The sequence below is a fragment of the Lontra canadensis genome, unplaced genomic scaffold (assembly GCF_010015895.1).
Source record: "Lontra canadensis isolate GAN:19392208 unplaced genomic scaffold, GSC_riverotter_1.0 scaffold63, whole genome shotgun sequence".
Lineage (NCBI taxonomy): Eukaryota > Metazoa > Chordata > Mammalia > Carnivora > Mustelidae > Lontra > Lontra canadensis.
Window position 1 is genome coordinate 9,372,448 of NW_022631057.1, and position 14,597 is coordinate 9,387,044.

Sequence of the window (14,597 nt, forward strand, 5' to 3'; positions counted from 1 at the left end):
ATGCAAATATTTAACAGCTGTTTAGCCCAGCTACAGTTAGCTGCAAGCCTAACGTTAAAACTGGAAATAATTTTAGAACCTGTATGATCCCTAACAGCCATATCTGAAGTAAAAGACTGAAGTCTGGACTTGAACAGGAATTGCTAGGAAGCTGCTCTACACATCCCACTGCCAGATCACTTAGTATTTTTAGGGCAACATGCAATTCTACTCAATATGCTATCATTCTGACCATGGTTCAAGGCTGGGTAGATCTGCTATTTGAAAGAGAAAAAGATGGGCTAACACATAGGCAAGCTCAACTTACAATGGCAGATAAACAGGTCTTACCTCCAAAGGTCTTAAATTTATCCTGGGATAGATCTCAAACCATGCTGGTATTACTGAAGAGACAGCACCATCAACTGCCTTATTGATTTCACGCTTACTGCCACATTTAATAATAATCTGATTTACAAGAAAACCCACTTTAATGTAAAATACGCAGAAACTGCAGCCTAATAAAATCGCTCCTCATCTGAACAGCTGCCTGGTATCAAAGGGACAAACTCCGTAAAACTCTTCTATTTTTGCAGGTTTTAAATAAAGGATTTTGCAGCTGTGGACCCAATTCATTTCTTCATTCACCAGAGCTGTAAAAAAGGAGTCTCTAGTTTCTGGCCCTAGAGTTGAGAAATTCTGCTAATTCAAAGTCGACGGATAGAGAATTCCTTATATTAACAGCTGCCTAAACCTTATCAGGGAACTATCTAAAATCAGTTCTTAAACCTGGGGCGGGGGGGGGGGGGGGGGGGGGGGGAGGGGCGCTAAGTGGCTCAGCCGGTTAAGCCGCTGCCTTCGGCTCAGGTCGTCTTCCCAAGAGTCCTGGGATCGAGTCCCACATCCGGGACCCTGCTCAGTGGAGAGGCTGCTTCTCCCTCTCCCTCTGCGTGCTGCGCTGCCTACTTGTGTTCTCTCCCTCTCTCTGTCAAATAAACAAAAGCTTAAAAAATAATAAACAAATAAACACACACAAACACACCTAGACGGCTTTTAAAATGACCAGAGGAGGGCGCCTGAGTGGCTCAGTCAGTCAAGCATCTGCTCAGGTCCTGGGAATGAGTTCCCCCGCCAGGATCCCTATTCAGTGGGAAGTCCACTTCTCCCTCTAACACAACCATGCCCCCCGCCCCCGCCATTTCGCTCTCTCTCTCAAAAATAAGTAAAATCTTTTAATAAATAAATAAATATGACCAGAGGCCAGAGGAATGCCTTAAAATTCATATATGGGCATCCCATGAGATTCTAATTCAATTCTGGGGTGGAGTCCAGGATGATTTTGATGGGAGTTAGGGCTACACTCAGGGTGCCTAAGGCTTAATGGATACTCTTCCATTAAACCTGGGTGGTTACTGAAATTGATGAGCCAGGAGTTTCCATACAAATGAGCTTAAAAACCAATAGTATATGAATGAAGTGCAAAGCTCATACATATTAATAAACTAAAAGAATGAAGATTTTAAAAAAAGGATAAGAATACAGGATTTATTTAAATTTTCATAAACAAACTTTAGAGACAGACTAAAAATGAAATGGTATTTTAGTATCATTCGGTATCACTACTAATTTTATTGATGTTCCTTCAGTTGTGTTTGGATGGTGAGAAGGAAGCTAGGGAAAACCACTCTTCTCCCCAAAAAGCCTATGAGAGGAAATGAGAAGAGCTAGCTAATTCGTGGGACTTATTAAGAGAGCCACTGTATATAATAAGGAAGAACAGTGAACTTGGAAGTAAAGCCATGGTTTGGAAGTTTCTAACCTGTCCTTTAAAAGCTGTGTCACCTTAGGGGGTACACCTAGGTGGTTCATTTGGTTGACTCTCTGACTCTTGATTTCGGCTTAGGTCATGATCTCAGGGTCTTAAGATCGATCGAGTCCAGCATTGGCTTCTACGCTCAGTTGGTGGGGTGCCTGGGGGGCTCAGTGGGGTAAAGCCTCTGCCTTTGGCTCGGGTCATGATCCCGGGGTCCTGGGATCAAGCTCCACATCGGGCTCTATGCTCAGCACGGAGCCTGCTTCCCCCTCTCTCTCTCTGCCTGCCTCTCTGCCTACTTGTGATCCCTGTCAAATAAATAAATAAAATCTTAAAAAAAAAAATACACTCAGTTTGGAATCAGCTTGAGATTCTCCCTCACCCTCTGCCCCTACTCCACTCACACACACTCACTCTCTCTCAAATAAAGAAATAAACCTTAAAAAAAGGATTTTTCACCTTAGACAAGTCACTTAACTTCTCTCAGCAGTTTCCTTATCTATGAAACTGTCGTATGTTAGCAGCAAGAACTAAGTAACAAAAATGTTTTCTGCTGAGTACATCAGAAAAAAAAAAGGGTAGCCTACACCAGGACACGAAATGTATAAGCAAAAGAATAATACAAACAGATAATAAAACAGCCAATAATAAAATAATAAAAGATTCATAATTTTCCATCAACCATCTCATCTAATCGTAACTGTATCTTTACAATGAATATATGAAGCAATATAAGTAGTAGGGGTTTTTTTAAAGATTTTATTTATTTGACAGACAGAGATCGTAAGTTGGCAGAGAGGCAGGCAGAAAGAGAGAGGAGGCAGCAGGCTTCCTGCCGAGCAGAGAGCCTGATGTGGGGCTTGATCCCTAGACCCTGGGATCATGACCGGAGCCGAAGGCAGAGGCTTTAACCCACTGAGCCACCCAAGAGCCCCTAAGTAGTGGTTAAGTGCACTAACTCTAGGTTCAAATCCTTACTCCATCACATAATGGTCAGGTGACTATGAGTAAGTTTACTTACCTCTTTTAGGACTCACTATGTAAAGCAAGGCCAGCATCAATCCCTTTTATAGGCAAGTTCAATGGAATAAGAAACTCTGAAAATAGTCAGGACCCTCTTAAAGCTAACAGCTCAAGGATAACACATTAGCAATGGAACACACACCAGAAGGCAAATGTTTTGTTTCCTACTCTAGTATTCTTTCCATGAATCTGTTCTCTTCAAGTTTTCACTTCGTAGCTAATACCAACCTCCAAAAACAAATTACCTTGGATCCTAAGTCAAATTCTAAACTCCATTCCTCTCAAAAAAAAATCTTGATAAGCAATTAAAACGTAAGTTGAAGATTACGTTTATTTTTAAACTTTATTTTATAAACAAAGAGGAGAAAAGCCACAGATTAGCAGTGAAAAAAAGTGGTGAAAGGAACCCAGTAGAATGGACTGCCATGAAGTACAATTTTTCCTTTAATGACAATTTTTCTTTTTGTTTTTAAAGATTTTATTTATTTATGACAGAAAGATAGTGAGAGAGGGAACACAAGCACAGGGGAGCTGGACAAGGAGAAGCAGGCTCCCCACTGAGCAGGGAGCCTATATGGGGCTAGATCCCAGGACACTGGGATCTTGACCTGAGCCAAAGGCAAATGCTTAACGACTGAGCCACCCAAGCTCACAAAGCACAGTTTTTAAAAACCCTAAATCCACACCATACACAAATCCCCGAAGCCAGCCTCCTACTGGAAAATCTGGTGGCTATTCTCAATTTATCCATAATACATCATGCCACTGGATAAGAGCCTCTCTGGGAGAAGAAAAAGCTTTGAATATGTGAATATCTGAAGTTTTACAAAATGGAAATTATACTCCGAAGTCTGTCTTTGAAGACCTCTCTCATCTCCACTCCCTCGCCCCTGTCCCACAACTAAGATACCATAATACAAATCCTAAGAAATCCTGCTCTCCCCATCTCTTCGCTCCAAGTTAAAGACTGGCAAAGATGAGACATTACCATCTGGTTTAAGTATCACCAAATGAGTTGGTACAACCACAGAGAAAATTGGGAGGATTTTTTTTTTTTTTTTAAGATTTTATTTATTTGACACAGAGAGAGAAAGGAACAGGGAGAGAGGTAATACAAGCAGGGGGAGCGGGAAAGGGAGAAAAGCAGGTTTCCCACTGAGCAGGGAGCTGGATGTGGGCTCCATCCCAGAACCCTGGGATCATGACCTGAGCTGAAGGCAGAAGCTTAACGACTGAGCCACTCAGGTGCCCCTGGGACGATCTTGCCTTAAAGACCTTGTAAATGTGTGGGTTTGATAAGGATTTGTTCTTTGTTTCCGGAGTTATGAGATTAGAGTAAAATGGTAACATTTCAGTATCTAGTCTGGAGTATGTATGCCACATAGGAATATGAGCTTAATGAAAGCCCCAACCAAGTGCTCAACACACACTAAGTTTTCAACTTTAGTTCTCTGAACATTACAATCTGGTCAAGCCAGTGAGACGGCAAGAATCAGCACAGGAATGCACAAAAATCTACCTACGGCCACATAAGGAACATAGCTCGGAAAAGAACTCTTAGGCTAGGTGCATGTTCCCTAACTAAAATACTCAATATTTAAAGACTTAAAAGTTGTTTAAACATACTGGAGAGTGTTTTTAATACATCTAGGAAGCAATACTGAATAAACTGCTTGATTCAAGATAAAAACAAACAAAAAAGAAACGGGCACCTAGGTGGCACAGTCTGTGGAGCCTCTGACTCTTGGTTTCGGCTCAGGTGGTGATCTCAGGGTCGTGGGATCAAGGCCCGCAGTAGGCTCCACACTCAGTGCAGACTCCGCTTGAAATTTTCTCTCCCTCACCCACTGCCGCTCCCACACTTGAGCACTCTCTCTCTTGAAACAAAAACAAACCAAGGGGAAAAAAAAAAAAAACTCACTAGTACAAACAGTATATATGGGTCTACGTAAGAGACAATGTTATGAGGTCCAATAACAAGATACATCCGGACAAAAAACTGGGGAATCCAGGTTTGTATGGGAATTCTCAGCAGCTTATTTTTTAAGTTTGACTAATTGTTACTAAGGAAAAAAATACAATCTGGCTTCTGTCCTGAGGATCAAAATAAACATCTTCCCTGCTGCCTTTTGCTTTTCTCCCCATTTTACAAGAAGAATTACTGTGGAATATTACATTAAAGACTCAATCTAATAACTCAATTTCCTACTTAGGAAAAACTGGGATTATTTAAATTGTTAGGTAACATAAAAGCCCTCCATTTACAGGGCTTTGACAGCATCACAGCCATCTCATACTAGGAGAGATTTAAATGATTTTAAACATTTCTTAACACAAAGCTCACCTAATAAGAACTCTTGCCTGGATATGCACACTACACAAGACACACATTAACATATACACCTGCAAATTTTCTGAAATAGTTTATAACAGCTCTACTTAAAAAAAAGATTGTATTTATTTATTTATTTATTTATTTTTTAAAGATTTTATTCATTCATTTATTTGACAGACAAAGATTACAAGTAGGCAGAGAGGCAGGCAGAGAGAGAGGAGGAAACAGGCTCCCTGCTGAGCAGAGAGCCTGATGTGGGGCTCGATCCCAGGACTGTGGGATCATGACCTGAGCCAAAGGCAGAGGTTTTAACCACTGAGCCACCCAAGCATCCCTAAAACAAAGATTTTAATCTAATTTTAACCTAATTTAAAAAAATATCTAGAATAGACAAGCTTCATCTAGACCAAAAGAAGAATTACATCCTGTACATAGTAGTTTTGATGCTGAGTTTTTTACTTTTCAAGTTTCACTTTTTAAAAATCCTTTCACTGTAGGGGAACAGGAGGAATACATATTTGTACTAACTCTTGCCTCACTAAATCTGTTCCCAGACTCTTCCTAGCAGTGAACAAATAAAGCTTTAGGATTTAAGCTCCTTGCAATCCATCAATTAATTAATCTGGACAGCAGCCCTAGGTCAGTGTCAGATCCCCTTAAAGCAGATGAGAAGGCATACATTGGAGAAAAATGACATTGTCCAAGGTCATGACAGAATATGCTCTAAAATCCAGAAACACACGACTCCTTCTTTTACATAATAAAGGAACAGACTTTAGGGGCTCCTGGGTGGCTCATGTGGTTAAGTGCCATGGTCCTGGAGTCCTGGTATCAAGCCCCAGTTGGGCTCCCTGCTCAGTAGGGAGTCTGCTTTTCCCTCTCCCTCTGCCCCTCCCCTGCTCGTTCTCACACACACTCTCTCTCAAATAAATAAAATCTTTTAAAAAAATAAAGGAACAGACTTAAAAAATAATAATCCAGGGGCGCTGGGTGGCTCAGTAGTTGGGCATCTGCCTTTGGCTCAGGTCATGATCCCAGGTTCCTAAGATCAAGCCTCTGCTCAGCAAAAAGCCTGCTTCTCCCTCTCCCACTCCCCCTGCTTGTGTTCCTACTCTCACTGTGTCTTTCTCTGTCAAAAAAATAAAATCTTCCTAAAAAATAAAAAAAAAAAAAAATTCCACATACACTCCCCTTGATAAAGCTTACTTTTACCCATGCAAAATCTTCCTTAAATTTTACATCTATTGTAAAATAACACATTACCAAGTGAAATGAAATCAGTAAGTTCTAAAAAACCATTCATGGGACACCTGGGTGGCTCAACTTTGGCCTAGGTCATGGTCTCAGGGTCCTGGGATCGAGCCCCACATCAGGCTCTCTGCTCCCCTGCTTCCCTCTCTCTCTCTGCCTGCCTCTATGCCTACTTGTGATCTCTGTCAAATAAATAAAATCTTTATAAATAAATAAATACATACATACATACATACATACAAGCATTCATTATGTGATTATCATTCATTATCTTCTGCCTGGTGTTGTTTAACTAGTTTCCTACTGAGAAATTAAGTTATTATTTTGGTGGGGAAAGCAATTAAATTTTAAGGGCTTACTGACAGAAAATATTTTTCAATGACCTGATTTTCATACTGTCCCTTTTCAACTTTTGACACCACAGAAATGTTTATCAGCAATTCTGCTGAAACAGAAACTGCACCAAGGCTGAAGGCCAAACTACCTCTCTTCACAGAAAAGTGAACCTAACAGCCTAAGCAACAACTCATTAGCCCCCTTTGATTCTCATGTTCTTAAAACTCCTTTTCCAGGAGAAATTTCAGATTCTTTTCCCCTACAGCAATTGTAATTGGTGCAAATAGCATTTTAAACATGCCTATCCCAAGCCATGTTATAAGGAAGTAGCTACACTGCCACCGTTTGTTCCCTGAGGGAGAGAACAGTTGAGCTAGCCTGGCAGACAGAAATGGAGAGAGAGAATGGAAGGATGCTTGCAGAGCATGCCTCCAACCTACTCCAACCTGCTCCAACCACCACCACCACCACACTTCTGGGTGCCAAGAGTTGACCGAAGATGGTCAAATTTCTGCATAGGTTCCAATAATGTGTAATAAAGCAACAAAGCCACTGCTTAAAACTGAGAAATGCAGGGTGCCTGGCTGGCTCAGTCAGTGGAGCGTGAGAGAGTCTTGATCTCTAGGTTGTAGGTTCAAGTCCCACATTGAATACAGAGATTACTTAAAAATAAAATCTTAGGGGCGCCTGGGTGGCTCAGTGGGTTAAGCCTCTGCCTTCGGCTTAGGTCATGATCCCAGGGTCCTGGGATCGAGCCTCACATCGGGCTCTCTGCTCAGTGGGGAGCCTGCTTCCTCCTCTCTCTGCCTGCCTCTCTGCCTACTTGTGATCTCTGTCTGTCAAATAAATAAAATAAATAAAATCTTAAAAATAAATAAATAAATAAATAAATATCTTTAAAAAAAAATTGAGAAATACAATCCCCATTCGAATTGGGTAAAGAAACCATCACTCACTAAAGGTTAGAAACCCCATTCCTAACTGCCCAAATCTCACTCACACCCTTTATAAGACAAAACGTAAGCAAAATTGTTCTTTATAACTAACTGAAGGCACTAGCTTACTCTCAATCCCAATGCTACTAATCTGCTTTCTGCTCTTCTATATCCAGGAAAATAGCTAAAAGGGACTACATTCTCTGTGCCTTTGTGTATGGTTGAGCATTTTCATAATAAAAATCTTTGACTTTATACACTGGAAGTAATAGCTCTGGCAAAACAAAGTAATCTTTCTGTCCAGAAAGAAAGGTAAATGAGAAAAACAAAAACAAAACCAGATGGGATGACTCTAGACAGTGTCTAAGGTATAAGGCAATGATAGAAACTTTAAGAGGAATGGTCTACAATGAAATGTTTTTAAAAAGGGGGGGGCTTTTAAGAATGCATTTAGTCAGATTCCAAACATGGCACAATTATGGAACAGAAATGTCTCAGTGCCCTGGTGGCGGCTTTTCCTCATTACTCTGGTTCATAAACACGAGACTGTATAAAAAGCACATTCACCACAGAAATCATCTAATAGTTAATGACAGAAAAAGCAGTACTTTTGGAAGAATTTTTGGAGGTGTATGAAGGTAGCACCTCATTTAACTTTTTTCCATGCTAAGACACAGCAGTTAACAAAAAAGTCCTTGGTATGCTGCATACAATTCTCATGTCTCCAACAAGTTTCTCACAAATTACACTTTAAAATCCAGTCATAAGTTTCTCGAACTTTATTTTTTTAAAAGATTTTATTTCAGAGAGAGAGAGAGCGTGAGCACAAGCAGGGAGAACAGCAAAGGGAGAGAGAGAAGCGGGCTCCACCGCCCCAGAACCCTAATCCCAAGACAGCCACTTAACCATCTGAACCACCCAGGCACCCCTCTCAACTTTATATAAAACAAAATGGGAGAAGCCCAAGTGTTAGGTTTTCCCAAAGTACCACTCTACTCACCCACTTACCCTAAACTCATCAGTTAGCCTCTGGTAATGCCTCTTCAAGTGACTCAAACTTAGAATTTCAGAAAGAAAAGTACAGACAGCCTTTCAATTCCCAACATTTATCCCACTTAACCTTTTTTTTTTTTTTTTTTTTTGGAGATTGGTTTAAAAAAAAAGTTTTATTTGAGGTTGTTCTACACTTTAAACAGGTATATTAGCATCTCTACAAAATATCTAATTCTCTTAGAAAGGAAAAAAAAAATCACACTACTAACTCAACACAAATCAAGCTGAAAGGCCTTTACAACGAGGAAAGCAAGGATTTTCTAGGTTCCTGGTTTTTTAAACCTATATACAGCCTTTATATAGCCTTTGGAAAGAGGTAACACAAGTAGGCTTCCTGGAACCAAAAATCCAGGAACCTAATTAGCACTTTCATGGTGGGGGGGGTGTACATAAGTTCTCCCTTTATCCCTTTCTATAGCCAACTTCCAATGTGGTCCAATTAAAACAAGAAGTTACAAAAGTCTAGAAAAATATCCCATTTACAGCACATAAACCAGATTCAATTTTTTTTATCCAGTAGTTTGCAATGATATATTTTTTTTAAGATTTTATTTATTTATTTGACAGACAGAGATCAGAAGTAGACAGAGAGGCAGGCAGAGAGAGAGGAGGAAGCAGGCTCCCTGCTGAGCAGAGAGCCCAATGCAGGGCTCAGCTCGGATGCCAGGACCCGGATGCCAGGACCCGGGGACCATGACCTTAGCCAAAGGCAGAGGCTTAACCCACTGAGCCACCCAGGCGCCCCCCCCCACTTTTTTTTTTAAGAATTCATTTGACAGAAAGAGAGAGAGAGCAAGAGAGGGAACACAAGCAGGTAGAGTGAGAGGGAGAAGCTGGCTCCGTGCTGAGCAAGAAGTCTGATGCGGGGATCCATCCCAGGACCCTAGGATCATGGCCTGAACCAAAGGCAAATGCTTAAAGACTGAGCTACCCAGGTGCCCCTTTTTTTCCTTTCTGAAAGAAAATTCTCTCCCTGGAAGATTTCTATCTGCATATTAAAGTTTTATCCTAAACATCCTGAACTTTCTGTCCCTCAATTTAAACAAATAATTAAGTTTTGCTAATCAAACAGAAATACTCTTAAACTTAGGCTAACACATCATAAAGAAAATTAAGTACCTCAGAGACAAAAATTGAAATTGAGGGCTAAATAAATTTTTCCAAATTTTTTCTTACCAGTATATCTCAATAATGAAAGCTTTAACCCCAGCTTTAACACAACATTAACACTTTTTAAAGGCAATTCTCAGTTCATTTTGCTCTTGAAAAAGGTTTAGGTTGCATGTTTAAACAAATCCTATAATCAATGGTAGGGAAATTTTTCCAGTGGGGTATGAATCTTAAGCTGAGCTGGCTCATGTATTTATAACACCACTCACATTCTATTCTAAAAATCTATAAATTTTGTTGATCAGTTCACTAAACATCACAGCTAGGTGGATAGGTTCATGGCTCCCGTGTAACCAATCTACAATTTACTACTAGCAAAGCCAAATTCAGCTAAACACCCATTCAAAGACTAATAACAAATGAAATTTGTTTTTACACTTGCAAACTACCTGAAGGACTTAATCCAGTATACTAAGTGAGAAAAAAAGTTTTTCTTCTGAGCAGCACGGTCCTAAATTTGTCTTGAAAGACAGTTACAAGTGGGCAACAGGGTTTCTTTTGGGAGTGATGAAAACGTTCTAACATTATGATGATGGTCTTACAGCCCTGAAACTACTTAAAACTACTACGTGTTACATTTTAAGTTGATGAATTACATGGTATATATGAATTATATCTCAATAAGGCTGTTATTTTTTAAAAAGTAATTGTAAGTTTTTCTTTCACTCAAGGATGTTTTTATTGATAAGCCTTTTCTCCAAATGGTAAAGGGGTCTAAGGTGGCTAAAGAATCCCAACCAGAGAAAAATTCTGAGACACCAAAGGAACTGGGAAAACAACAGAGAGGGTTAGGCCAAAGTCAATCAAACCTAAAATTAGGGAGATTGATAGGTTGGAATGAGAGTAAATGAGCTCCATATCATTAACACCTCTAACCATACAAAGAAATGTGTATTTAAGTTCCTCCCTGCCCCTAATGGTAGAACCAGCAGGCTCACTCAAAGATGCTGACTGCATTAAAATACTCGAAAGTTTTACACTTTGCCTATAAAGAGGACGGGATCAAACTAATGACCCACAGGAAGTTAAAGTTGAAAAAAAAAATATGTCTATTGTGCCATCTGGGGTTTGATTTAAATCCCTGATTTTTGGACACTGCCAATAAAATATGTGGAATCTAATTATCTATGGCCAAACGTTAGACATTTGAGGGCAACAAAGAAAGTTACTAAAGCCATCAAATATATTCCAATCAAACTTGGGAGACTCAATAAGTATCACTGAGCAGCCAACCTATTTTTTGCTTAACAGTTAACACTCCTAAAATTAATCACTTCCAAATACCACAAAGCAACATGGAAAATCTGCCCTTAAAAAGACATCTAAGCACATCAAGGAGGAAATGAAAATGTGCATTTTGCAGGTAGCAAAACCAGAAGTCAGATTATTGGAAAGTTAAAAAAATTGAAGCCCAGGAAATAAGCCTTGTTATCCTACATACGTCATTTGAGAGACATTTATTTCCTTCTTTAAACTTTTAACTCAGAATTTAACAGTCTTCTTAATTTATTACCTTTTATCACATTTATTAAAATTTCACAAATTTCTGTGAACCCCCAAGTTTTCAGAAGCAAAACAGTTTAGGACTCTCACAGAATGCAGCTATAAACTGAAACTGTGTAAGTAATAGTAATTAAAGATACAAAGATAAGAACAAAAGGAAACAGAAATGCTTTATAATTCTTCCCCTACTCTCCCACAGCAAATACCAACAGACCCAATCTCCATGTTAATACAGCCACTTGTATTCCAAAAAACTAGAGAATAAAAACCATCTAGAAACACAGGCATTATATAGCCATACCAGGGACAATATTTCATACCTCTTGGGTTTTTTGTTGCTTTATTTCAACTATATGAAACCACTTGTTCACAGCTTTCTAAAACAGAACAGTTTCTAAAACAAAGACTGTTTACATCCTTAAACCTTTGTTCCAACAAGACCCTTCTTCAAGAGCTACAACTTCTGGAAAGATTTCCCTTTTTGTGGTTATATCAACAACAAACTCTTTCCATTTGACACAGGAGTTTGTTAAACAAAGAAGAAAGCCCCCCTCACACAAAGGAGGTCTCCAAAACAGAGCACTGGTTATGTTTGTAGATTGTGCCTACTTAACACCCTTTCTCAGGCTGTAGAATGTACTACTCTCATTACAAAATGGTGGCCATCATGTCTGTCTGGCATTCAGAATGGGAAAAGGCAGTATGATCACACATTTTGCAAAGCTTACCATTAATACCCTAACCAAGATGAAGAAATGGGTAGCCAAACCTAACCAGAGCCAACACTATCTTTCTGGGAAAGGGTTCTATAAAAGGCACAGAATAATAAAGTAAAATAAAGGGTTTACCCCAGCCCTAGTATACCACAATACCAACATGGAGGACAACTCTCACTCCTAGGAACCCGACTCCACACATTTTGGTTACCAAGAACTTAATCAAGTTGCCGGATTTCTGAATAAAGTCTCATTAATGCAAATGAACAATACTCACATTCACCCTCCCTAGCATATGACATAAAGCCAAACTGCTAAATGTTTGAAACATGACCTATTCTTCAAGAATTAAAACCTTTGCTCTAATAAGCCCCAGCTATAACTTCTGCAGGCCTCTTTGCACTCTAGAAGAAATACACTTCCCTTAAGCAACAAGAACCAACCTTATCCACTTCTTGAAACAAATGGTTCTATTTTCAAACATTTCCCCCATTCTAGCTGAGCAGTAATTTTCTGAAGCATAGGTCTCATCTCCATCTTCAAACTTGTCCAAGAAAAACCAAAGTGTGGTGTCTGTGTTTTAATTTGCGGGGGAGAAGGAGATGGGAGACCTGAGAAAGGAGACCTACAGAGATCTCCCTCAAAACTGCCTTTCCAAACCAGAAGGATTACGTACAGAACCCCTGCAACTCCAAATGTCATTACAAAGAGCAAGCTTAAGAAAGAAAGGGATTGGGGGGGGGCGGAATCTTCCTCCAGCGGGTGTGGGAGCGGGGGTAGGAGTGGGGGTGGGGTGGGGGCTGGGGAGGATAATGGGGAGAAGATTCTTCAACTGTAGGAAAAGCAGTTAAACATCCTTCCCAACGGTTCCAGCCCGTCCAGGCCCATCCCAACGGATTCAGGCCAACTCGGACTCGGACCATCCGCAAGGTGGGCAAAAAAACAGGGGTGTAGGCGCGCACCCAGTTCCGGGTGGGGGTGGAGGCGGGGGTGGGGGACAAGGAAGGGCTGGCCTGGCTCTGCTCAGCGAACGTTGGAGCCGTTAGGGATGACTTCAGCAACACCCCACCCCTCACACACACAGCCCCCAGGCCCGAAGCGCTTTAAACGGGGCTCAGAGGGCTGAAGTGGGGCTGCATTTCAACCTACGCCGGTTGCGGGGCGCGGGAAGTGCGCGTGAAGCCTCCGGAGGTCTTCTGGTCTGACACGTACCCCTACTGCACGACCTCGCCCCCACCCCAACGACACAGCCCAGACCTCCCCGGGGAGCCGAGCGGCCCGGCACAAAGTCGGGTGTGTGCGCAGCCGGGCGCGCGGGCGGGCACCCGGCCCTCCGCCGCCGGTCCTGCGCCCCAAGCGCCCCCAAGCGCCCCCCACACACACTTACGCCCCCCCACAACACCACCTCGGCTCTGGGGCCGGCCCCGCGGCTCCTCCCCGCCCCCCGGCAGGGCTGGACTCCCCCTCCTCGAGCTCGGCCCGGGGGACAGCAGGAGGCCCGGGGCCCGGGGGGCAGGGGGGTGCCCCCGCCTGCAGGGTGGGGCGCCCAGGTGAGGGCCGCTCCGGGCCGACGCCGCCACCACACAAAGGACCAGGGGCTCCCGCCGCCATATTGAAAACTTTCCTCCGCGCACGACAACTCGCAAGTCCCCCACCCCCACCCAGCACACACCCCCGCACCCCGGGGGAGGAGGCGAGCCCCAGCCCGCGGAGCCGCGCCGAGCCCGGCGCCCGCCCTCCTCGCCCGCGACGCCGCCGGCCTCCGGCAGGAAGCACCCCCGCGCCCACCCCGGCCACCACTCCATCCGGAACCGAACCCGAACCCCGAGCCGAGCTGCACACCCGTCCGCCCCGGCCGCGCGTCGCCCGGGCCCTCGGGGTGGCACCACCGAAGCGCCCGCTCTCCCACGCTCCTCTTCTCCAACCCTGGAGAATCCCCGTCCTCCTCCCCCGGCCTCAACTCCGACCCTGGGGCAGCCCCAAACTTGACGCGGCCTCTAGGGCGACCCCGCTCCCCGCCCCGCCGCCTTTCGGGCCTCCCCGGACCGCGAGTCCCCGCTCCCTCCCCCAGCCGCAAGCAGGATCCGGGGTGCCGGCGTGACTCACCGGCGGCGGCCGCACCTTACAGATCCCAGTCTGCTCGGCTATGGGCCGGATCTTGTGGATGAAAGCGAAGGGGTCCGCGAACTCTTCCCAGCTAGGCTCGAAGACCGGGCACTCGGGGGGAGGCAGGAACTCGCCCAGCGGGCCCGGGCCCCCGAGGGGCAGCGCCGGGCGCGGGCCCGGGGGCAGCGCGGTGGCCGGCTCCATCACCGCGGGTCGGAGACGGGTGAGGACGGGCTGGGCTCCGGGACCGCGGCGGCAGGCTGCGCTCGGTCCGAGACGTGTACAGACGCGGCTCCGGCGACAGCAAATCCGACTTGTATTAGCAACGGCAGCACCTTGGGCTTTTTCAGCCTTCCTCCGACGACGTCTTGCCGCTA

At 43.5% G+C, this 14,597-nt stretch overlaps 1 protein-coding gene across 3 annotated transcripts in view; it reads right to left on the reverse strand.

The window, feature by feature from the left end:
• The window catches only part of KDM5B (lysine demethylase 5B), an 87,820-nt gene extending 73,223 nt beyond the window's left edge, over window positions 1–14,597 (reverse strand). For 2 of the 3 annotated variants that reach the window (XM_032878289.1, XM_032878288.1), the window contains exon 1: window positions 14,221–14,596. In XM_032878289.1, coding sequence (XP_032734180.1) covers window positions 14,221–14,424 — 204 coding nt within the window. In that variant the 5' untranslated portion in view covers window positions 14,425–14,596. Of the gene's footprint in view, window positions 1–14,220 lie in introns of all 3 variants that reach the window. The other variant, XM_032878290.1, reaches the window with a different exon arrangement.